General features: G+C 43.7%; 1 protein-coding gene across 1 annotated transcript in view; it reads right to left on the minus strand.

The window, feature by feature from the left end:
• CLPB (caseinolytic mitochondrial matrix peptidase chaperone subunit B) overlaps positions 1-25032 on the minus strand; it is a 148578-nt gene that overhangs the window by 84618 nt on the left and 38928 nt on the right. Inside the window, exon 4 of the mRNA XM_046016486.1 lies at positions 14202-14305. Within this exon, the coding sequence (XP_045872442.1) occupies positions 14202-14305 (104 nt within the window). The remainder of the gene's footprint in view (positions 1-14201; positions 14306-25032) is intronic.

Consider the following 25032-nt stretch of genomic DNA (forward strand, 5'->3'; position numbering starts at 1 on the left):
CCTGGATGCCTGCTGTGTTGATTATGTGTACCCATTTACCAGTTAGTTCTTTACTAACAACATCTCTTATAATAGTTTCTTGCATTAAAATTTCCCTCTGACTCCCCAATTAGATCCTAGGCTCTTCGTGGATGACAGTAACTAGTTCATAACATTTTCTGTATGTATTTCATACAATATCAACGCATTTTACACAGCTTCAGCAATGAACACATGAGAACCTTTATCCACCTGCCTGCTCATGAACATACCACCACTGAGCAGCTCAAAACAGCAGGCGCTCTGAGAGTCACAGCAGAGACGGGGCACACACATTGCCTTTGAGAGGAATCACCCAGGAAAACTGTCTTGAGGATGAGGGTATCTTGCCAGGTAGAGAGGGGAAGGACACTCTAGGAAAGAAAGTGGTGTTTGCAAAGGCCAGGGGGTAAAGACTGCACTACCTGTCCATTCAAGAAACTGAGTCTCTCAGTGAGCCTAGGATGCTGTGAGTAGAGAGGAGGTTGCCCATGGAGGCAGAGGGCCAACTCTCAGAGGGATTTGGATTCTATCCTGAAAGCTATAGACACATAATGGTTTTTTTGTTAAGGAATTAAGCAACATGGTGAACAGCAAAAACAACAGATCAGGAGATGAGAGACCTGGACTAAAAAATAACTCATTCAACTACCATGGAATGCATTTCAAGCCCTCTGTGCCCCAGACTCCCTATTTTTCAAGTTGAAGAGTTTTTCTTCACCAATGGTTCTCAAACTTTAGTGGGAACAAAATCACCTGGTAACTTGTAAAAACTGTTGATTCTTGGGCCCCCATCTCAGCAATGTTCAGTAGGCAGTGCCTGGGAATGTACCAGAATGCACCAAATTAGATGGTCTCTGAGTGTTCTTCCTCTAATGTTCTTGTGCTGAAAACAAGAAAGATGCAAGGCTAATTAAACCATCCCACCTCTACCTGCCTTGTCTTGCTCCCAGGAAGCCAAGGATGTCTGGGCATCAGAACACTCTTCCCAAGCCTCATGTTTAGAAACTTAGAGCAAAGCCCCCAGGACACTAAGCCTTGGGATGAGACCTCCAATATCTCACTTAAACATCCTTCCACCCTACAGAATCCCAGTTGGAATTAGGTCCTTTTTCACCATACACTCAAGGTCTATCTCCTCATTCATCCACCAACCATTAATTAAGTACTTTCCATGGGCTGGGCCATGGCCTCAAGAGCTTGTAAATGCTGCAAATAATGCTGAAAAAATCTATCTTTTATAAAATATCTCTGGCAGGAAAGAGTTCAGAATTTTGGGTTGGAGAGAACCAAATTCTAATCCTGATGACTCTGGAAAATTACTTCTTCCCTCCAGACCTCAAATTCATCATTGGTAAAGTGGAAACATTAATATCTACGAACTGGTTTGCTGTGAAAATCAAAGATGATGTGGTATAGTCAGGGGCACAGGAAACAGCCAGCCCCCTGGGAAATGGCCATTTTTCCAGTCCTGGAGCTCTAATACATCCATATTCCTCTGTTTGAGTTTCAGAGGCTTTTCCTACCTAGTCCTAGTTAATGTCTCCAAATAGACTTTCAACTCCTCTCTTCCTGCTGTCAAAACCCCCATAAGAGGACCCTGGTGATCCTACCATGAGTCCTCAGGAGGCAGCACTGTGATTTAGAAAGAATAGAGGTCGGAGTCAATCAGACTGGGGAGAAAAAGTCACTGTGCAACATTGATCAAAACACTTAACATCTCCGAGAATCTGTTTCCTCATCTGCAAAATAGATACCACCTACCTCGCAAGACTCAATGGCAAACCCAATTAAAGAATAGACCAGGCTGGGGCACCTGGGTGGCTCAGTGGGTTAATGCCTCTGCCTTCGGCTCAGGTCATGATCCCCGGGTCCGGGAATCGAGCCCCGCATCGGGCTCTCTGCTTGGCGGGGAGCCTGCTTCCTCCTCTCTCTTTCTGCCTGCCTCTCTGCCTACTTCTGATCTCTGTCAAATAAATAACATCTTAAAAAAAATATAGACCAGGAATCTGAGTGTATAGATGTACAAATGGCCAAAAGGCACATGGAAAGATGGTCAACATCATTAGCCATCAGGGAAACACAAAACTAAACCATAGCAAGGAACAACTTCATATCCACCACAATGGCCAAAGTAAAAAAGACAGGCAGTAGCAGCAAGAGCTGGTTAAGGATGCAGAAAAACTGGACCCCTTATACATGGCTAGTGGGAATGTAAAATAATGGTGCAGCTTCTTTGGAAAACAGTCTAGCAGTTCCTCAAAAGGTTAACAGAGAGTCATCCTATGGCCAAACAATTCCACTGCTAGGTATAAAGTCAAGAAAACTGAAATCATTATATTCACACAAAAACTTGTACACAAACATTCACAGCAGTATTATTCATAATAGCCAAATGTAGAAACAACTCAAATATCCCTCAACTGATGGAAACATGAAATTTGGTAGATCCATTAATGAACTATATTATTCAGCTATGAAAAAGGAATGAAGTACTAGTATGTGTACTAGTATGTGTTCCAACATGAATGAACCTTGAAAACATGCTAAGTGAAAGCAGTCAGTCCAAAAGATCATGTATTATATGACTCCATCTATATGAAATGCCCAGAATATGCAAATTTAAAGAAACAAAGATCAGTGGCTGTCTAAAGTTAGGGGGAGTTGAGAGGAAATGGGGAATGGGGTTTCTTTACGGGGTGATAAAAATGTTCTAAAATTGACTGTGGTGATGGATGCACAACCCTTGTAAATATACTATAAACCAGGGACATACACTTTTTAAAAAACAGATTTATTTGAGAAAGAGAGCACACACGTGTGCATGCACACATGAGTATGAGTGGGGGGAGGGGCAGAGGGAGAGACAGAATCAAGCAAACTCCCAGCTGAGCATGGAGCCAGACGCAGGGCTCGACCTCAGGATCCCGAGATCACGACCTGAGCCAAAATCAAGAGTCAGATACTCACGGGGCGCCTGGGTGGCTCAGTGGGTTAAAGAGTCAGATACTCAAGCCACTGAGCCACCCAGGCCCCCATCTTACACACTTCAAATGAATGAACTATATACAATATGTGAATTAAATCTCAACAAAGCTATTATATTAAAAAAATGTACATAAGGAGGTGAGCACACTGCCTGGCATGCAGTAGGTACTCAATAATGGTAAAACATTTATTACTATGCCCTTTCCTCTTCCTGAGGTGACACTCGCACTCTGGCCAGGATCTGCTCACACTAGCCTGGAGACTATGTCAGGCTCATTGCAGGGAATCCATTTCATCCTCAGTAGAAGGTAACAGGGGAGTCTTAGTGCCTAATATCCTAGGACTAAGAGTCTCCAATACTCGGATTAATAAGTATATAACTCTTGGAGAAGTAAGAAAATAACAGCCTCCATTTATTGAGCACTTACTATGTGCCAGGTTCTGTGCTAGGAACTTTACAACTGTTTTCCTCCCAAGGACCATATTAGGTTATTATTTTTGTTGTTATTACTATTCCTACTTAATTAATGAAGAAACCATGACCTACAGAAATATGTAGCTTGTTTCAGGTCACTGATACTCAATAACCAAGCTGCTCGGTTTAACTCCAAGGACTGTACTCATTTCTCTATGTGATTACATGACTTCATTATTCCTTTTATCTACAAGTTACCCATTCTTTTTTTTTTTTTTAAAGACTTTTTTTTTTTTTTTTTTTTGTCAGAGAGAGAGAGAGAGAGAGCGAGCAAGCAAGCACAGGCAGACAGACTGACAGGCAGAGGCAGAGGGAGAAGCAGGCTCCCTGCCGAGCAAGGAGCCCGATGTGGGACTCAATCCCAGGACGCTAGGATCATGACCTGAGCCGAAGGCAGCTGCTCAACCAATTGAGCCACCCAGGCGTCCCTACAAGTTACCCATTCTTTATAACTCAAGCAGTTTTTGATTTTCACTGATCTCCCTTTCCTCTATGCATTCAAGTAATATCTAGTTAACATCAAATTAGTTAACATTCTCTTTTACATAGTTTTATGGGTTTGCAGATTGCCTCATGTGTATGTTCCTGAACATGGCAGGTACTTGATAAATACTTCTTAGTGAGTAGATGGTAAGCTTGTCTCCCCAAGAAGAAGACGGGTTCCTGAAGGACAGATACTGTGTCTTAGAAATCTTTTTATCCTTCCTACAGAGAAGGCACTCATGGCCATCTAGGCTGGCCTATGGAGGGAAGACAAGACCCCACTTGCAGATGGTTCTCACAGACACCACGTTCTTTGCCCATGGACTGGAAAATTTCTCCTTAAGAACAGAACTCTGTTTATCTCTTTAATACCTTCTAGTAGGAGCTCAGAAAAGGTTTGAAGAATTAAAGGGAAGACTGGGTCAGCACTTGCTCTACTGAAGTCACAATAAAGGGCAGCCTTCCCCTAAGAACCCCAAACTCATCTTCTCTCATCCCCACGAAAGGGAAGGGGGAGAGTGGAAATGTTGGAGCTTTAAGAAGACAGGTTGTTGACCCTGCCTGTGATGCTAGACAGTGTGGCACCCTTTCTGGCCCAGGACCCTCCCCCCACCCCTTTTTAAAAAATATTTTATTTTAGGTGATCTCTACACCTAAAGTGGGGCTCAAACTACAACCCTGAGATCAAGAGTTGCATACTCCACCAACTGAGCCAGGCAGGTGCCCCATCATGGACCAGACTCAGGTGGAGGTTTCCACAGCCCACCTATCACCTTCACGTCATCAAATTCAAAGAGTGGGACAACCTCTTAAGAATGTCTTACTCTGCTGTCTGCAGGCCCAGCAACACGGTTTGATTCTCCCCTTCTTCCCATTTCCTCTAACTCTCACAGCAGTAACATGTCATAGCTATTTAGAGTCCCTCTGAGGCGGCCTGTTGTTACTCTGAGCTTAACGTCTCCCCACTGCCCCTGTTGTGGCCCCGTCCCAACCAAAACACATCCCATCTTTCAGCGCCAGGGATCCTCCAGGTAGGGCTGGCGACAAGAGGAGCCTGCCCTCTCTGCCTTTCAGCCAGATATGCTTCCTGGTTGGCCAAACTCAGTCCCTCTGTGCTCCCCATCTCTACACCTGCTTGCCTCTCCTCTGCCTTTTCTTCAAAATGTTAAAAACTTGCAATAAAAAACAAATACAAAATGCTGTAATTAATAGCCAATTCCAAGCCAACCCAGCATCTCTACTAATAAACCTCAACACTTGCAAAAAGAACAATAAATTCTGCCTCTCTCTGTTCTGAGGTGGTCTCTTTTATATCCAGTCCGTGTGTGTGTATGTATGTGGGTAAGTGTGTCTACATATATATTTATTTTCCTTTATTTCCCATCCAGGGAGGGGCAGAATAATGAACTGCGTGCGTCAGGGAAGATGAATCTGAGATACTAGGGAGCAGTGCAGTAAAAAGATTAAAGTGTTATTATTGTTGTTTTTTTTCCCCCATGGTCCATTGTGACAGCTCGACCGTCATCTGTAAAAAATGTCTCAGCGAGAGATAATCATCGGAAACTCAATAAAGCGTCAGGGGGAGCCTCAGCCCCCATCAATCACTGGGTGCCTGGAAAATTTCAGCCCTCTGTCTCCCTTCCTGCTATCCATATAAATGTCTCTAATATATTTTGTGTGGTGTGTGGGACCCATCCCTGATTTGGAACTTCTGATGAAAAAATATTTATACACAAAATATGTAAATCAGTTAAAAATCTCAGGACTAGTTCTTCGCCACCCCATCCTACTTTTCTTTATTTTTATAAATGTATCAAATTTATTCTTTTTAATAAAACATGTCAACTAGTCTATCTCCTCCTAGTCAAACATATATAAATATATATATATAGGCTTCGAAGGCTAAAAGGAGGGAAACAATTAACCTAACTGGCTGATAACACTTCACCTTGAAGTTGGTTAACAGGCATGATGGATTGACAGTGCACTGTCCATCCTGTGACTACAGCAGCTGGCACTGCTGAGAAATGAGACACAGAATCACTGGCCCTGGAGGTGCAACAAGGCTGTGACAATGATAAGGAAGAGGCAGGGACATTAAAAGTAATGACTTGCCCCAACAACTTTTGGCCTGGCAGATTCCCAAGACTTCTAAGACTCTGGACAAGCAGAGGTCCTGGTACATACAGGGTGCCACGGTTGCTGGGTTCTGCAGAAGAGCAGAGGACAGCTCTGCTGGCATTTGGCTGCATCTCCCTGCCTCAGTTTCCTTGAGTGCCTAGGTGCTGTGGCACACTGTTATCAGTCCATGTTACCTGCTACTGCAGTGGTCTCATCATCGGCCATTCTGTTACCACCTCCCCTGCTTCTCCACCCTGGAAAGAATCCGTTCCTGCGGTGCCCTCTCCTCTAGAACCTTCAAAGCCCCTCTCTGTCTAAAGGACAAAGTTCCAGCATCTTGATCTGGCCCCAGTGCATGAACTCAGCATCTTTACTGTTCACTACTTCTCAAAATAAATCTGTTCTGTAGAAGCTTCATCTGAACAAGTTCACTTAGCAGCCTGACACACATTTCTCTGTTTCCCAGTGTTTGGGACATAACACACCTCTTTACACCTAATTGCACCCACTTTCAGGCCCTCCATAAAATTTTTTACTCTGGGGCTCAGAGACCATTTTATTTCCTTGACTGCTTCAACCAGAGATTCTCTTCTCTGAGCTCTTGATAGTCCTCTGTTATCTGTACCTCTGATTGAACACTTGTCAAATACTGCCTTGGTCAAGTCTTCAATCTTTGTTATTACTATTAGTGACTTTTCTTGCTAGTACCTTACACATTTGCATGATGCCTTATATTTTCTCAAGTGTTTTCATAAGTACTTCAATCTGATGTTTGTAATAAGCCAATGGTGTAGGAAATATTCTTCCCTACAGATGAGAAAATCAAGTCTCAGAGAAATAAAAAGAAATGCCCAAAGTCATACGGTTCGGTAACGGCTAAACCACCCCTCAGACTCTTAATAATGTTTGGCTCTCTACAGACAACAGTTTGCTACCCCTGAAAAGCATTTGGAAGGCTATGTTGAAGAGTCTGGGTAAAATTCCATGAGAGTACAGGAAACCAGAAATTTACATTAGTGGGATTCCTTCTATGTTCTAGGTTTTAGGTTAGGGACAAATATGCTACTTCTAACTCTTCTGATAATCTTTATTTATTTATTTATTTTTATTATTATGTTCAGTTAGTTCCAGAAAACAAACTGGTAACCTTTATTTTATAAATAAGGAGACAGGACCCCTGAAAGGTGCAGAAAATTGCTGCAGGTGTTATAGCTATTATGTGTCCTGTAATACCCATGACATAAGCACTCAGCCTCACTAGGAGTGAAGTTTAAAGTTTAAAGTCTCTTCCAAGCAGTTCAAGCCCAAAGCCAGAACTAACATCTGTGGTCTAGATCATGCTACTCAAAGAATGGAGAGTTGTGAGAAAGGCAAAATCTCAGTTCCCACCCCAGAGTCACTGAATCAGAATCTCTGGGGGTGGGGCCCAGGACTCCGTGTTTTAACAAGCTCTTTAGGTGATTCTTATGTCATTGGGTGCATAATTACTTCCACTTAAATTTATGCTCTCTGAGGGCATACATTTTCTCTGCTGTCCCTAGGTAGGGCTGGGCACACGGTGGGTGCTGGGTGGTTAACTTCTACTGAAGAGATGAACCAGGATGAGACCACTCCCTGGCATGTCCTGGGGAAGGGGAGAAATATTAGAGAGCCATTGCATTACCGCCAGTGGGGACTCCTAGCCATCTCCTGAACTCCAGGGCACTTGTCCACTGTTTTGTGATGCGCCAGCTTGCACCGTCCTGTCCCCCATCTGAAGACACAGAGATGGGGAGGTCAGCTACAGCAGGCCAGAACCTGCAGCCCATGGAGTTGTGGGCAGGGGACCACCCAGACTGTTGGGGTTGGCCTTGGGAGGTAGAGCCTGGCAAGTCAGACCCTCTAGCCCCAGAAGGGTCCTACGCCAACCCAGCTTCTACACACTCATCTTTATTCAGCCACCATTTGGAGCTGAGAAGAGAAGCTGATTTATATCCTGTTCTGACCATGTTTCTGCCGTGTTTTATTGTTTTAATTGTACATATAAGAGGCGCTCAAGTGCTCACTTGCATTTCTGACAGCCTGAGACACCCAATGTTTATAACAGTTACTTACAAGCACCCTGCGGCATCTCTGGCTGGATGACTTGTTTACTGTTACCATTAATTTACTGTCTCCTCCACCTGAGGATTGGGACCCACCACCCATCTGCCAGCCACAAGTGGAACTCTCCTGGAGTGGGCATGGATGGGGATCGAGGCACTGGATGGAATGTGGTCAATATCAGGGAGTAAACTGGTAGAGAAGCAGTAGTGATCTCCACGCTCCCCTCTCCACATGTGTCCCCTCTATGTGCCTTTGCTCAAGCTGGGTTCCCTGCTTAGAACAGCTTTTCTTTTCTCACTTCCTTTCTGCCCTCCAAAGCTCAGCTCAAATCCCACTTATAAGTACATCACTTGCTCTGATGGTGAGCCTAGAGCTTCTAGACCTTAGAAATCACATGGCTGACAGGGTCCTTAGAAGCCATATTACCCAATGACCCAGGACAAGAATCCCCTGTACAGAATCCATGATGGGCAGACAGCCAGCCTCTGTCAATGCCCCTGGAGTAATGAGTTGCTTAGTACCTCCAAGGCAGCTTTACACGGAGTCAAATCCACCTCAGTAGAGAAGTTCTTCATCAAATATCATCCTTCACATGATGCTTTACTTATCTCTAGTCATCCTAACAACCCTGTAAGATGGGTATTGTTATCCCTATGTTACAGAGGAGAAAACGGAAATTCTAGAACCTTAACTACTGGCTCAAGATCACATAGCTAGTAAGTTACAGAACTTAGACAAACAGAGCTTAGATAACTGCCTAGCACTAAAGCCTGACCTCTCTCCAGGACACCATTAAACCCTGGAGATGCCACTCTTAATGACTGAAGAGAATGGACGGAACAGTCAGGCCAACCTGGTTTCTATGCCGGGCACTCCCACATCACTTGCACTAGCAGACCTGCCCTCTGCCCAGAAACACCCACCTTGACGAGGGTAGGGAATATTGCAATATGCCCGGCTGAGCAGTCTTCTTGCTAAGGAGCAATGGCCATATGCAAAACAGAAGGGTTTTGCTAGGAACGGGGCAACCGTTGGCAAAGTCTCAAAAAGGAGGTCGCAGAAGTTTCTTTCCTTTCTAGACTGTGCCTGTTCTAAGCAGGCAAAATAGACAGAACCTCTCTGAAAGAAAACAAGGCAACTTCTCCAATACTTTTGGCATCCCTATTTGGATCCTCTTTCTTCATCACACCTTAGATGCTGTACCCTGAGTGAGGAGATTGTCCCCTCACCTCTTACCTTCACTCTTTTCCTTGGACAATTTTAGTCACATCCACTGTAGTCACTACCAAGCAAATGCTGGTGACTCCTAGATCCCTATCTCCTGCCAGACTTCTCCTTTGAACTCCAGACCCACACATCCAACTGTTCACCCAAATCAGAAATCGGGATGTCACCACGGATGCCTCCTTTTCCATCAATTCCCACATTCAGCTAAGAATTCAACCTCTTAATATTTTTTTTAACATCTACTTTCTCCATTTCCAAAGATCATTTTTAGGAATCCCCAGAAATTTTAGGTGCATTTTGGGGGAGAGGAGCATAGCTTCTCATCCAATTCTCAAAGGAGGCCATCATCCCCTAAAGGTCAAGAGCTGCTGCTAATCTCTCTCCTCCAATTTCATCCCCCACCCCATCCAAATGATTCATCTAAAATGCAAATGCAAACCAAGCATCTCCTTGCTTAAAATCCTTTAAGGACCTTTGGAAAACAGTGTGAGCACCCTAGAACTGTCCTACAATGTCCTTCTCATGCAGAACCCTGCTTCCCTCTCTAGTCTCCCTTCTTGCTATTCTCAACACTGAGGCAGATGAGTCCACTTGCTGTCACCCACCCATCCCACATCTCTGAATGTGTTGTCCCTTCTACCGGGAAGATCCATACCTCTTAGTCTGCCAGGCAATCTCCCACTCTTCCTTAAAACCCTATTCAAAGTCATTCACACTATGCCCCTTCCCAGATAGCAGTCTGCCCTCAGGTAGAGCTTATCATTGCCTATGCCAGTGCTATCTCCATTCTTTGCACATCTACCTTTGCATTATCACTCTGTACTGTGATGCCTTGTTCATAGGTCTGTCTTCTCACTTGAATGGGAACACTGTTGAGGGCCTAGACCATGTATATTCATTTCTACATTCTCAGCATCTGGCAGTGTGCCTGACACTCAGTAAATGCATGATGAATTATAAAGAAATAAAACTAATAAGCAATTACAACTGTAGAGCACTTTACAATTCACACATCATATGCTTTATCTCTTGATGTTCACAATACTGATAAGGTAGAAAAGGGATGTATTACTGGGGTTTAGAGGTCCTGCCAAGTTCACGAACAACAACTTACCACCCCCCTTTCAGTACTTAGCACAGTACAAAGGGCCACAGAAACATCTACTAGAAATTTAGTAAATTTGATGGACCTGGCACAGACTCTGCTGCAATAGTGAAGGACTGTCCAACTAAGCCTGTGACTTTCCTTTGAATTTGCCTAGACACGCTCTGGGCAAAAGGCTAGCAACTCTTGCTCTTTTCTACTCTCCTTGCACATCCTGTAAGTCAGGTAACCTCCTGTGAGAAAGTCTGTCCCATCCAAAGGAAATAGAATCACAAGGTTCTTTTGTTCCTGTCTACTTCACCAATGAGAATGACTCAGAACTAGATACAGTAGGTAACAGATACAGGTTGAATGGATAAAAGAATGAGGTATCTTTAAATAAAAGAAAGATCGATCAATTGATCGATCTGGTTAAGAAGGAGCTAAAGGCTTAGTAAGGAGAGAAGACAGCCCTGGGATGATTCTAAAGAACTGTTACTATTCAGGGCCTAGAGCATATGAAGTTGGGAGATCAGAGAAAATCCAAACTGATATGCCAGGGAAAATTAGATAAGCTGCTGGAAACTGTGGCAGGCAGTGCAGTCTGGAATTTAACAAAACAAAAACAAAAACCCTTAGAACAACAACAACAACAACAACAACAAAAAGATGCAGAGACAGCCATATCCTGCAAGCTAAAGAAGAGTGAGTTCATCAATGATTCTGATAAAATTCTAGAATGTGTTTTTTTTTAATGGTTCTTAAACCCTTAGGTAATTACTGGGTATCAGTATGGGCTTGCTAAGGACAAGACAAGACCATGTCAGAATAACTTAGCATCTTTTGGTGAAAGGGTTATTGGGCAAAAAAAAAAAAAAAAATACAACAAATGCTAAACACATTTTTATTTTAGCAAGAAATCTAAGAAAATCTCTTAAAATTCTGTGGACAATATGAGAAATGGAGGACAGAAAAAAAATGAAGTTTGGTGGACACAATTTTGAATGTTGAGTAATGCTTCAAAATTGTCATAATTACGTGCTCCAAGGCTTCATACTGAATTGAGTCCTTATAAACATTTAAACCAAAGACTCCATCTGAAGGTCCTCAGTCTCATAAACCAAAGACTAACACATAAGGCACATGATGGCAGGGATCTTGCCAGTCTAATTCACCAATGCCTAGAACAGTGTCTGCTAGGTAGGAATGTCATCAGTAAATATATGAATCCAGAGAAAGCTTACTCACTAAATTTGTAGATCATACAAAATAAGAAGAGATACTTAATATTTTCATCTTATTTCATAAGGAATATAATAGCCTTTTCCAATATTTTTGTTGTCTATTTACCTACCTATCTAGAATACGCGCCTGGGTGGCTCAGTGGTTTGGGCCACTGCCTTCGGCTCGGGTCATGATCTCAGGGTCCTGGGATCGAGTTCCGCATCGGGCTCTCTGCTCGGCGGGGAGCCTGCTTCCCTCTCACTCTCTCTGCTTGCCTCTCTGCCTACTTGTGATCTCTCTCTGTCAAATAAATAAATAAAATCTTAAAAAAAAAAAAAGAGTTAAAATAAAGTTAAGAGGAGGCTGACAGAAAAGAAAAGAAGGAAAAAAAAGGAAGGAAAGAAGGAAGAAAGAAAAAAGAAAATACCTACAACAGGGTCAGCAAATACAGTCTATGGGCCAAATCCAGTCTGCTGCCTATTTTTGCAAATAAAAGTTTTACTGGTTCATACCCACGTACATGTGTTGTGTGTCTATAGCTGCATGGGCACTACAGTGGCCAAGCTGAGCACTCACAATTCAGACCAGGTGGCCCACCAAGCTTAAAAGCCACGAAGCAGCTTTTTCCAGAAAAAGTTTGCTGACTACTGACCTAGAATGTTGAATATGAGCATCAATCTGGAGAGAACAAAGATATAAAACTTAGGTGCAGGGGGTAGGAACTGGTGTGACAGCAAAGTTTGGCCTCCATGGCTTCACAGCTCTGGGATTCTATGAAATCAAAAATAGTATCTGAACCCTGCTGGGATCCTGAGAGCAGATGATAAGGCACTCAAATAATCCCTTCCCTTCCACCTGGCTCTGCCCCGTCAGAAAACACTCCTCTTCGCTTTTTGGTGAGAGCACCTGGACACAAGACCAAGCTGAGGACAGTAATGCTGTGTTCGAGTGAGGAGAGACCAGCCAATAAGAGGAGTCTCCACACAGGGCAAGTTTCACTCATGAAATTCTCCTCTGAAACATAAAGTGAACATAATTCCTGCAGCTCAGTGGGGAATCCAAGGAGGCATAGGTCATGGCCTGCACATGGAGCTGTCAGCTGAGGAGGAAAGGAAAGACATATGGGCAGATGAAAGTTCAAATAACCATATAAAAGGCCAAGATTTAGAGAACATTCAAAAAAGCAGCTGAGGGCAGGTTGCAATTATTGCCAAGGACAGGAAAGGCTTCATGGAGGATCCAGCCACAAAAGTGGAGCTTGACAGAAGGAACAGGTTTAGAGAAGTAGAGAGGTAGGGGGAGGGCAACTCCACACTTCCTCCGGGGCAGCAACGCTCTGACGCTCTTGACACCGCCTTCCTTCGTGCTGCTGATCTGAGAAAACTCACTGGGGCAGCAACGACAGCTTTGCTCTGGGCTACCACAGCTACGTCAGTCTGGCAGCCTCACTGGCCACTCTGGGGACCAAGCGCACTGTTCACCTCACCGAACCTCCCTTCAGTCAGTGTTCTGACCCTTAGGCAGTCGGCATGACTGTCTGTTCTCTGGGCATCACTGCCAACCCTAGAGCAGTACTTCTCAGCTACCCTACTGATGTTGAGTATCTCAACATCTGTGAGGGACACAGGATAATGAACAGGCAGGGGGGTCAGTATGAATCAGCAAAAGCTCAAAAGTAAAATAAATATTCATTGCTGTTTATAGCCAAAGCAACCTATCCTCTTCTACACTTCACTTCTGAAGAACTACTCACCAGAAGAAGTAACAAAGACTGATTGCCCGAGTATGCTCTGACAGACAGACATGTGACTGAACCCTGATGCAGGTGCACACACCTCTTTCTTCTGAAGTCCAAACAACCCACATTAACACCCTCAGGAGCATGGAGGCCCACCCATTTTATAAGCATAAACATCAAGGCACAGAGAAGGTCCACTTTTTGTCCTGGGTCATAGTGGTAAATCGAAGGGACGGTCCCAGAGATAGGATTGCATTCTGCATATAGAAGGGGGGAAAAGCAGTATTCAGAGTGGTATTGAGGGACCTCTGAGGCAGAAGAAACCAGTGAGGCTGCTTTCTAGTTCTGGGACAGGGAAGGGATAGGATAAGTCTGCAGGAAGTAGAAGGGAAACAAAGTAACATTCCATGCAGTTGCCTTATTTTACAGAAACCAGCTCCAACATCCAATCACCTGAGACTCTGTGGGGTGGTGCTATCAGGAGAACACCAAGTGAAAGGTATCCCCACTCCCTGCTCTGGTCATGAAGTTGGGCCTCTATCTTATTCCCTAAGACTCTAGAAGGGACATAAATGATAGAGCCGGAAGGGACTGTGAAGGGCATGTGTTCTAAGCTTTCTGCATTATCCATGAGTTCCCAGAGGATGAGGGACTTGCAGGCTCTCACTCTGAGCTGCTAGGAGAGCGGGAACAGAGCAAGGCTGCCTAGAAGCCAAAGGGAGGAGAGTGCTCAGAACAGCAGGGGATTCTGTGCTTACCTTCCAAAGAATGGATTCCCTGCTCCTTGGCAGTCTTATAAACACTGCTGAAATCATCCCCAAGGTTTGGGTCAGCACCAGCAGCGAGCAGGATATGCACCACACTGGAAGAAATCAGAAAGACAGAAAGTGTCAAAAGCTGGAAAGGCATAGGAAGTAGAGACTCAGATTCTGAAGCATGTTTGGGGACTGGAGCTACTTCTGCTCATGTGAGTGGTACAGGGGAAAGAAGGTAAACTCTGCCAGTGTAAAAGACAAGGAAAGCTCTGAAACTGACTAGCCAAGTGACTCTGGTCAAGTTATCTAACACCTCTCTAAGGCTAGGTTTCCACAACCACAAAATACAAAGTACTTACTCAACAATTACTTATTAAATGCTTACAACAGCGTTGCAGTCACTGTTCTAGGTGCAAGGGTCTGCACTCTCATGGAACTTATGGTCTTCTGGGAATATCAAGAAAAAGCATGAAATTATAGCAATGTGTGGTAAAGGCTATGATGGAGGAAGTACCAGGGCGGCTGGGTGGCTTGGTCAGTTAAGCATCTGCCTTCAGCTCAGGTCATGATCCCAGGGTCCTGGAATGGAACTCCCTGCTCAGTGGGGAGCCTGCTTCTCCCTCTCCCTGCCACTCCCCCTGCTTGTACACACATGCTCTGTCAAATAAATAAATAAATCCTTAAAGAGAAGAAGAAGAACAACACCAACCATGTACAGTGGGAAACCAAGGGAGGAGATCAGGAAAGGCCTCCCAGAGGATGTGGTATTTAAGGATCCTAAGACTTGGAAGGCTGCATAGCCAGATCTGGGTGGTGAACTGGGAGGACTCAATGCATTCACAAATCCTGGAGGCAAAAGGGCACAGAGCTTCACCTGAAGAAAGTAGCATTGGAGCAGAGAGTGTAAGGGGAAGAACTGTGGGAGAGAAGGTAGGCCACTGAAGGGCTTAAAGGGGAAGTGACTTGACAACATATGCTTTTCCTCCCCACTTCAAAATATACAGACTTAGAAAAATGCATACTACATTGCAATATTAAATTAAAAAATGAAAGTCTTCCATTATATCCATCTCCTCAATCTAAATTCCAAGAGTAATCACTATTTATAGCTTGGTATATTTCCTGCCAAAGCTTTGCTATTCGAACAATCACTCTAGTGGCTGTGTGAGAATGGATCAGAGGGAGTGGGACCAGAGGCAGGAGCCTCTACAGACTTGTTATAAGGTTAAATTAGGTAAATTTACAAAGCACTGAGCCTACTGTGCTTGACTCAGGAAGGGCTACATATATATGTTCACTTCCCTTCTATTATGGCATGTTTCTGCTAATGCTTTTTTTCCTTACGGAGAAAAAAAAAAAAAAGCTCTGTTCACCATAAAAAATTCAGAAACTATAAATAATTAAAAAGAAAATGTTTTTAGAATATATAAACAACCTTCCAGTTTTTTCAATGTATATTTTTATTTACAAAAATAAGACCATACATAAATTCTCTCAAAACACACACAAACATACACACTTCCACTTTTTTTTTTTTTTTTTTTTTTTGACAGAGAGATAGAGAGATAGCACAAGTAAGCAGAGTGGCAGGCTGGGGGAGAGAGAGAAGCAGGCTCTCTGCTGAACAGGGAGCCCGATGCGGGGCTCGATCCCAGGGCCCTGCAATGATAACCTGAGCCAAAGGCAGCTGCTTAACCAACTGAGCCACCCAGGCACCCCATATTTCCACTTTTTAATAAAGATTTTATTTATGAGAAAGAGCACACGAATGCAAACATGTGAATGGGGAAAGGGGTAAAGGGTGAGGAAGAGGGAAAGTGAGAGAATCTTAAGCAGACTCCACACAGCACAATGCAGGGCTGGATCTCACAACCCTGAGATCATGACCTGAGCCAAAACAAGAGTTAGATGCTTAACTGAATGAACCACCCAGGAACCCCAACATTTCAATGTTTTAAGTATTTGTCTACCACGCTGTTTTCAATAGCTGCACAGTGTTCTACTATAGCATACTTCATTTAACCAATCTCCTATGCTAAAACATTAGATTATTTTAAATATTTCAATAACACAGTCTGTTCATTTCCTTTGGCTAAATTCCTAGGAGATGAAGTTCTGGATCAAAAGTGTAAGGTTTTTTTGTTTTGTTTTATTTTTAAGCTTCTTAAATTTATTTGAAAGAGAGAATGAGCTAAGGGGAGGTGCAGAGGGAGAGGGAGAAGCAGACTCCTTGCTGAGCAGAGAGCTGGATGAGATCATGATCTGAGCCAAAGACAGACACTTAACCAACTGAGCCACCCAGGCACCCTAAAAGCGTAAGCCTTTTTAAGTGTTTTGATAAATACTGAACTGAATTTCAGAAAGAGTGTACCATTTTTTTTTTTTTAACTAGCAAAGGAAGAAGGATGAGAGTAACTTGTGCCTTCCTTTCACCAAAATAGGGTATTTATTTTTCTTTATCATGTGTCAATCTGGTAAGCAGAAATGGAATCACACTGCCATCTCCACTTGCACTTCTTGGATTACTAATGAGATTGGACTTAAAAATATATATGTTTAGTAGTCAGTTGTGTTTCTTTTTTCATGAATCATGATGGTTGACTATTTTCATAATGTTCTTTGACCATTTTTCTCTTAGCATGTTAATCTTTTGCTTATTGGCCTTCAGAACTGTTAATGCTTTTGCGGGTGTAATGGTAAGCATTTCTAAAAATTGCTCTATCATAACTATTAAAAAGTCAAATTGTAGGGATGTCTGGGTGGCTCAATCGGTTAAGCGTCTGCCTTCGGCTCAGGTCATGATCCCAGTCCCACATCAGGCTCCTTGCTCAGCAGGGAGCCTGCTTCCCTCTCTTTTTGCCTTTCCCTGTGCTTGTATTCTCTGTCTCTGACAAATAAATAAATAAAATCTTTAAATAAGTCAAATTATAGTTTCACTTATCTCTTTGTTAGTTTTTCAATATCTGTAAGCAGCAGTGTTGATGGTTTTCCCTGTGCCAATTGGCTTGAATTTCATTCAAATAGGCATAGAACCTGGTTCAATTATTTGCCACATGGATGGATGAACTTTTAAAATTATTTCTTAAATTTATTAATGAGAGAGAGAGGAAAAGGGAAAAGCAGGCTCCCCTCTGAGCAGGGAGCCCAATGTGGGACTTGATCCCAGGACCCTGGGACCATGACCCGAGCTGAAAGTAGATGCTCAACCACCCGAGCCAGCCAGGTGTCCTGGATGGATGAATTTTAATAACTCCCATGTACACAGACACACAGTCCTCACAGGTAAGTCAGAAAACCAAAATCCACCTCCTAAGTAACTGAGGTTCTCCTACAACTGATCTAACATGGTCAGGCTGAGTCTCAGGTGTCTATTCACCTTACCTAAAAGGATCTTAAGAATTACCTTTCATTGGGAGGGAGACAAACCATAAGAGACTCTTAATTTCATGAAACAAACTGAGGGTTGTTGTCGAGTGAGGGATAGGGTGGCTGGGTGATGGACATTGGGGACGGTATGTGCTATAGTGAGTGCTGTGAAATGTGTAAGCCAGATGATTCACAGACCTGCAACCCTGGGGCAAATAATACATTATATGTTAATAAAAAAAAAAGAATTAGCTTTCATAAGTAATCTATCTAGTATATCGATTACAATCCTAAGAAGAAATGAGAAGGCTCTCTAAGCAGTTAAAATCCATGTCTAAAACTCAGATATTGAATTCACAGCAGAGTCTGTCAGGTTCTATCTTGGAGGTGTATTTGCTCTTCATTTACACATAATTGGGATAAAACTGGCATTGGTCTTCCTTGTTTCCCCAGAAGATGAAAAGCCAAGAGGGTACAAAAAGACTGTTATAGACATGCAAACCAACACAGAAGGCAGTGAGAAAAAAATATCTGCTAGAGAGATAGTATGGTATAGAGGTTAAGAACATTGGCTTTAAAATCTGGGACAATCTGAGCATCAACATGAATGACAGTAATGGATTATAACCCATTGAGTAAAAAAAAGATTTCATAATTCCATACTGAAAATAAGCATATTAATGGGATGAAAGGAAAGTTCTTTCTTATTGTAGAATGACAACTAATAAATATAGAAGGTACAATGAAATTAGAACATCATTTTGCAATCTCATAATTATCACAGACAATAAGAGCATCCGGCTCACATGGCTGTGTGAACACACGTAAAGTGCTTAGAACACACCTGACATATAGTAAGTGCTCAACAAACACTGGTTATTATTTTTACTATGTCCCTGACCTGTGGTTGGGCTGTGCGGAAGTCAGAGAAATGTGAACTGAGATATTTAAATTGGGAAGACAGCATATTTTATAACTAAACAGAGAGATCTGGGTTCAAATCAAAGCTCTATCATTTACTGTCTGTGATCCAGGGCAAGTTACCATACCTCGGACGCCCATTCCCTTACCAGGAAAATGGAGATAATAACGCCCCCCCCCCACCACAGGTTATAAGTATGTAAAACTCAGTAGTACATGACACGAAGGAGTCCATAAATATGAGCTCTCTTCCCTTTGTCCATATAATCTTTTTTTTTTAAAGATTTTATTTATTTATTTGACAGACAGAGTTCACAAGTAGGCAGAGAAGCAGGCAGAGAGAGAGGAGGAAACAGGCTCTCCACTGAGCAGAGAGCCCGATGCAGGCTCGATCCCAGGACCCTGGGATCATGACGTTAGCTGAAGGCAGAGGCTTTAACCCACTGAGCCACCCAGGCGCCCCCCTTTGTCCATATAATCTTAATGATAATAACATGACTCTGGGATGAAGCAGGCACCAGATGTATACCTGACCATGCCTCACCCTGCCCCAGGACTCATGGTGGCACAGCCATGTGTTAAGAAGGCAGCACTTCTTTCTATATTCTGCACAAGGTGGCTTGTTTTAAAATCCAAGTGAGAAAGGTTTGTCCACCTAAATTCAAAGGGACATAATTTGGTTAATCCTCAGCTGCTGTGTCCAATCACCATTCAATCACAACTCCTCCCATGGCCGGCTGTCCCTCCAGGCAGCTAGTGTCACTAACTGTGCTACCTGGGCCTCTTCAGGTTCGTGAATATTGATTCCATCTGTCCAATTTGCAGGCTGCAAGATGTGTCCAAGCAACCAAGTATGCTACCCTTGGCCCTGGAGGGCAGACAGTGGTCTGACAGGATGGAGAGAAGACAGTGACTAGGCTCAGCCCTCAGATTGCTAATCCAATCAAAGGGACTGGGCAATTCACTTCACAAACTTGGAGGCCAAAGAGGGTAAGCAACCAAGCTAGTGACTCATTTTGTAACCTCAGAGAAGATTCCCTTCATTTTTAATAAAACTCAAAGGGAGGAGCCCCACTATGGGGGTATAGCTAGGACTAAAGGAACTGTGGCTGCTTAGTGGCCAAGAGTGGCACCCAACACCTTGCCAAATGGCTCGGAGGCTTTCTGTCCAACAGCCATTACTTACTTACAACGCATCTAATCCAGACCTCCAGGGGGATAAGGCCCTTCTTGGAGAAGCCAGCCCAGATCAGCCTAGAGGGCTACATGACTCTGGTTAGCTAGCTTTGATGACCAACAGAAATACAGCAGGGCAAAAACAGGGTAGGAGGCTAGCCATGTTAGAGAAAGCTAAGGCAAAGCTGGTAAGGACAGGCTTAGCAGTTGGCCATGCCCAGCAAGTGTCAAGAAGTTCAGAGTAAAACAGAACCAAGGGCCAGAGATCGGGCAGCATAGATACAAGGCAGAGTCAAAAGCCAGGTCAGATGTTAAGGACTAGAAGCTAAAGAAGAACAGTAGGTTAACAAACCAAGTAGGCAGCCAGAAACCAAGGAATATACAGGTATCAGAAGTCAAGGAAAGGCAAAAGCAGAAACCAGGAGCAGCACTGAGACTTTGGAATGAAGTGATTTCTTTCTCTTTGATGCCTTTTACTGAAGCAGAAACAAATTCCCAGGTTCAGAACTGTATTTGGGAGAGGGTGACTTACATGGGGAGACGGTAAGTTGGCCTGCTGTCTGGCTAACATGGGGAGTACAAGGTCAGAAATAAAAAGAGAATCTGATGGCACAAATGGAAGCAGATGCCGCTATTCGAGGTGATCTATCAAAGGACAACTGCAGCCTCCCCTCTGTTCTGATGCTGGCATACTGGCTGTTGACCTTTAGTAGGTCTGGGTTTAGGAATTACTGCCTTAAACTTGGGTAGCTGGTACCAAACAGGCTGTGGTGTATGGGCTAGGCCTTTATGGTCTTAACAGCTGGATTAAAGGGGGCAGAGTATATCACTCCATGAATTTTGTTTTTCTACAACAGGAAACATTGCTACTCAAAGGATCTATGCTGACTACTCAACAGGTTCCCTCTGTTAAGAGGGAATACCAGCAATTCTCTGAGCTAGCTCAGGATTTGATCTCTGATGGTCTGTGGAAAGAAAACCAACGCCATTATTAGCCTCAAAGACTAGAGATAATCTCCAGACTCTACCGCCTTAATTTGGAGATTCAGAGGCTATGTACAGCCCAAGAGGATGGGGGTTTGTCTTTTAATGACTTGCCTCTAGCAGCAGTACTTGCCTTCCCGGATGCCAGTCAGAATCTGTTCTGTTTCTATCTGCGCCCAAGTGAGCTGACTCACTGAAGAGACTGGACCTTGTGAACACTGAAGGTGAAGGATGTGAGAGTGAGCTCTGATCCTAGGCTGAGAACTGTTTTATTCTCTGTCTTGTTTCTACTACTTGCTAGTACAAGTATCTATTTTCTCAAGGGTACAGAGTGTGGCTAAGTATGAGGAAGACAGTAGTCTAGTAAGAGCTAACATTTGTGTATACTTCCCCCATGCCACATGCTGTTTTAAACATTACATATATACTAATGCATTTAATCTTTGCAACAACCCAATGAGGCAGCTTAAGCCTTACGAAAACTGAGGCCCCAAGGAGTTAAGTAACTTGCCTAAGGTATCATTCAGCTGTAAAGTATTGAGGTGGGATTCAAACCAAGGCAGTGTGGCTACAAAGTCTATGTCCTCATCCCTCTGCTATACTGCCCCTCACTTCCCTATACTGACTCCGAGGCAGCTAACAAACCATGGGAGCCATGCCTCAAGTCAGGTTTTAGCAGCAAAGCTAGGATCAGAAAGCCCAACAGAGGAAGAAAAACAAAAAAGATTACTATTAAGTATATGAAGAGATCTTCAAGCTCATCTGTTATTAGAAAAAAGCAAATTAAAACAATGAGATATCACCTTAAATTCCACAGACTGGCAAAAGTTAGAAAGCTGAAAAATGCCACGTGTTGGGAGAGGACACGGGATTCTGGGACCATCTGACAGACTGGTGAGGCCATGCTAGAAGGCGATCTTGTAATATTTTATCAAATTAAAGTACCTTACCCTATGACCCCACACTTCTGAATATATACCTCCCACAGCAATTCTTTCGCAGATCCATAGAGGACAACATGGGAGACGTTCATCCCAGCATTCTGTGACAGTGGGGAGTTGCAGACAATCAAGTGTCCCCCACTGGGAACACTTGTAAGTTACAAGTAACACTTGTAAGTTACTTGTAAGTGGGTTGTAAGTAACACTGGTAAGTTAAACGTGGTAGAGACACACTATGAAATATGATAAGCAGTTAGAATCAGCAGACTAGATATACATGCAACAACACTGACATGATTTTTCAAAAAGGGCTGATTCCCTACCCCCTTCTATTAATCATAACTGAACTTGACCATTTGTTCCAAAAGTTTATTCCTTCAGGACGTCTTTCAATTGCAGAACTTCTAATTCCTATGATGATCTTGGGGATTATCTCCAGTGGATCTTGGGGACTGAAGGATTATGGACCCAGCAAAAACAATGAATTCTCTGAAGTACACCAAAGGCCATCAAATGTGCTACTCCTTCTGCTGGGAATGTTTCCTGCTGCTTCAACTGGTTAGTGCCCATCACTTTTAGGGCTCTTCAGGAACTAGGTCACCAACATGACTAAGTCTTCTCTGAACCCCAGCCTGGGTCCATGTCTTTCCTATTTGTCTACCCACAATGCAGTACTTACCCCCATGGGTAAGTGACCCTCATCATGTTGTACCATGATTGCCTGTTTACTTTTATTTGCCTTCTCTGCTAGACTATAAGGGAAGGGCCATGTCTTGACCTTCATTCCCAGCTCCTTGCCCAGTGCCTAGGCCAAAGTGGTCAGTAGATGCTTTCTGAATGAGTGCATGAATAAATGAAGGAAGAATAAATAAAATCATTATTTTATTTGGTGGGAAATGGAGGAGAATGGTAGATGCAACTCTATCAGCCCTGTCCAATCATCTCCCACCTGAGGATGCAAACTAGGTCACAGGCAGTTTAGCTGTGTACCAGGCCTCTCCTGCCTTCCAGCAGGCTGTTCCTAGACAAAGCTGAGGAAATAAATTGGAGGGTGGTCCCAAAGTGGCAGCTTCTGAGACTCATGGAACTCCCTCTGGAGCCACAGCCCCCATGAGGCGCATTTTAATTTGCTGATCAGGTTGTAATTACATTAGAGGTGGGAGCATATGTAGGAAGGTTGGCTCACACTGACCTTGATGAGCTCCTGCTTTCAGGACAGTGGGGCGTCACAACGCATGGGAGGACAGTTACATCGATCGATGCTAAGGCTTTCTGCTCTCAGTGGCCGGAGGGGCTTGGGGTTGCCACATTGTTTAAGAAAAAGCGAGGAAACCTGTGGTGTGGGCCGAGGCCTATGCCTGGCCAGGCGCGTGTCAAAGACGGCTGGCGAGCAGCTGGAGCTGGTGAAGCAAGAAGGGCAGTGATCCCAGCTCCAGGTCATCCCCACACAATGTTGAGCTTTAGGAGAAGCTCCTCCAACTCCTCCTCCCCTTTACCCCCCACATCCAAAGCACAGGGTCACTGTGATGAGTGTCACGGGTCCCAAGGAGAAGACAAAGAGTTGACCTATTCTCAATTGAGTGCACACCTCGATGAAGGGAAGAAGCAAAAAGGTCACAGTTCAGGAGGTCTGCTGGAAAGTCAAATGAACTGTGGCTCACTCAGTCCACTGGCTGGTCTATGCGTCAGGAAAGCAGGGTGGCCTGACCAAAGGCAGCGGCATGTGTTAAATCTAAAGGTCCTGTGGCATGGGGGCATGAACCCTGAGTGGAGAGGGTGAGGAGAACAGTTTTCTTTTTAAAGCCAGCCTCCTTAGGAAAGAAACTAAGATTTGGTAGGAGGCAAAGTACCTGTGTAGAAAATGTGTCACAATTTTCTCAAAAGAGGATAATAATCTTTTGTTTTCTTCCCTCAAAAGGTACAGATCAGTAATCATGATATAACAGCCACACTTCACATTCACTGTTCCAGGTCCATATAACTACTTACAATGAAGTACTGGTCCCATTTTAAAAATGAATAAACTGAGGCCCAGCAAGGTAACATGAGCTGCCCAAGTATACACATGAATTAAATTAAGCATAGGAACCAAGATTCAAATCCAGATCTGTGTGCCAAACCTGATACACATTTCCCTAAACCACACTGGTTCTCACTCATCCAACCATCCATCCATTAGTCTGTCTTACTATCCCATAATTACTGAGCCTCTATTATGTACCAGGGATAGTGACATTTTCAGATGGTAAGGTAAAGCAGGTCATAGCAGCTATCTGGGTTAAGAGGGAGTCTTCTGGGGCGCCTGGGTGGCTCAGTTGGTTGGGCGGCTGTTTTCAACTTGGGTCATGATCCCAGGGTCCTGGGTTCAAGCCCGGCATCAGGTTCCCTGCTTGGTGGAGAGCCTGCTTCTCCCTTTCCCTGCTGCTCTGCCTGCTTGTGCACACACGCTCTCTCTTTCTCTCTCTTTCTGTCAAATAAATAAGTAAATAAATAGGGAGTCTCCTCCAGATGGACAAGGGTCAGAATCAACGGTGGGCCCAGACAACGTGAGATCATTTGGGGCAAGGCCCAAAGAAGACATGGCACATTAAGGAGAGGGCCATGGAACCAAGATCACCCATCACAGGGTTTCCCAGACAACCTGGATTTCACATCCTCAGCTTAGTTCTAAATATAATTCCCTATCTGCCATGTCTTTCGATCCGTGCTCTAGAATACATGGTTGCTGAACCTATAGGCCAAAATGGTCAAGCCCTGGTTGTTAGGGATTTCATTACAACACGGGCCTGGACTAGGTTCTCTCTAGGCAAATGCTCTAAAAGAGCATGCTGGGGCTTGTATATTCCTTAGACTCTGGATGAAAATAACAAGAAAACAAAAAAATATTAGTAACACCAGCAGATACCTATACACACTAGGCATCGCATTGAACGGTTTTATGTGCATTTTAATCTTCACAATCACCCTATGCTGAGGTAAGGGCTATTATCATCTGCATTCTGCAGATAAGGAACCAGAGCTAGTAAGAGGTAGAGGAAGGTTTTAAAGCTAGGCAATTCCTTCCAGAGCCCTTGTTCCTTACCACTACATCACACACAGCTAGACTACATGCTCCCCCAAACAGGAACTGTGCCCTGACCATCTGTTCCTTACACATAAGGCCCACCACTACAGGCCAGTAAATATTTGTTGAATCAATTCACTTCTGGGGCCTCAACACTGCACTTGCTGATACACACACTGAGTTTTGGTCAGCTCCTGGGCTTTATTCACTACTCTTGCTGAGTTGGGTCTTCCTCACCCTGGATTTTACAGTTGGCTTTTGGTTTTAATTGTAGACTTAAACACTCATCCCTATTAATGTTTTTCACCACAGATTTAACCACTGTTCGAGCCCACTGAGTTCTTTTTTCAGTATCTCCAATTCTTTCACCCAACATATTATC

Source organism: Meles meles, chromosome 8 (genome assembly GCF_922984935.1).
Source record: "Meles meles chromosome 8, mMelMel3.1 paternal haplotype, whole genome shotgun sequence".
NCBI classification, from domain to species: domain Eukaryota; kingdom Metazoa; phylum Chordata; class Mammalia; order Carnivora; family Mustelidae; genus Meles; species Meles meles.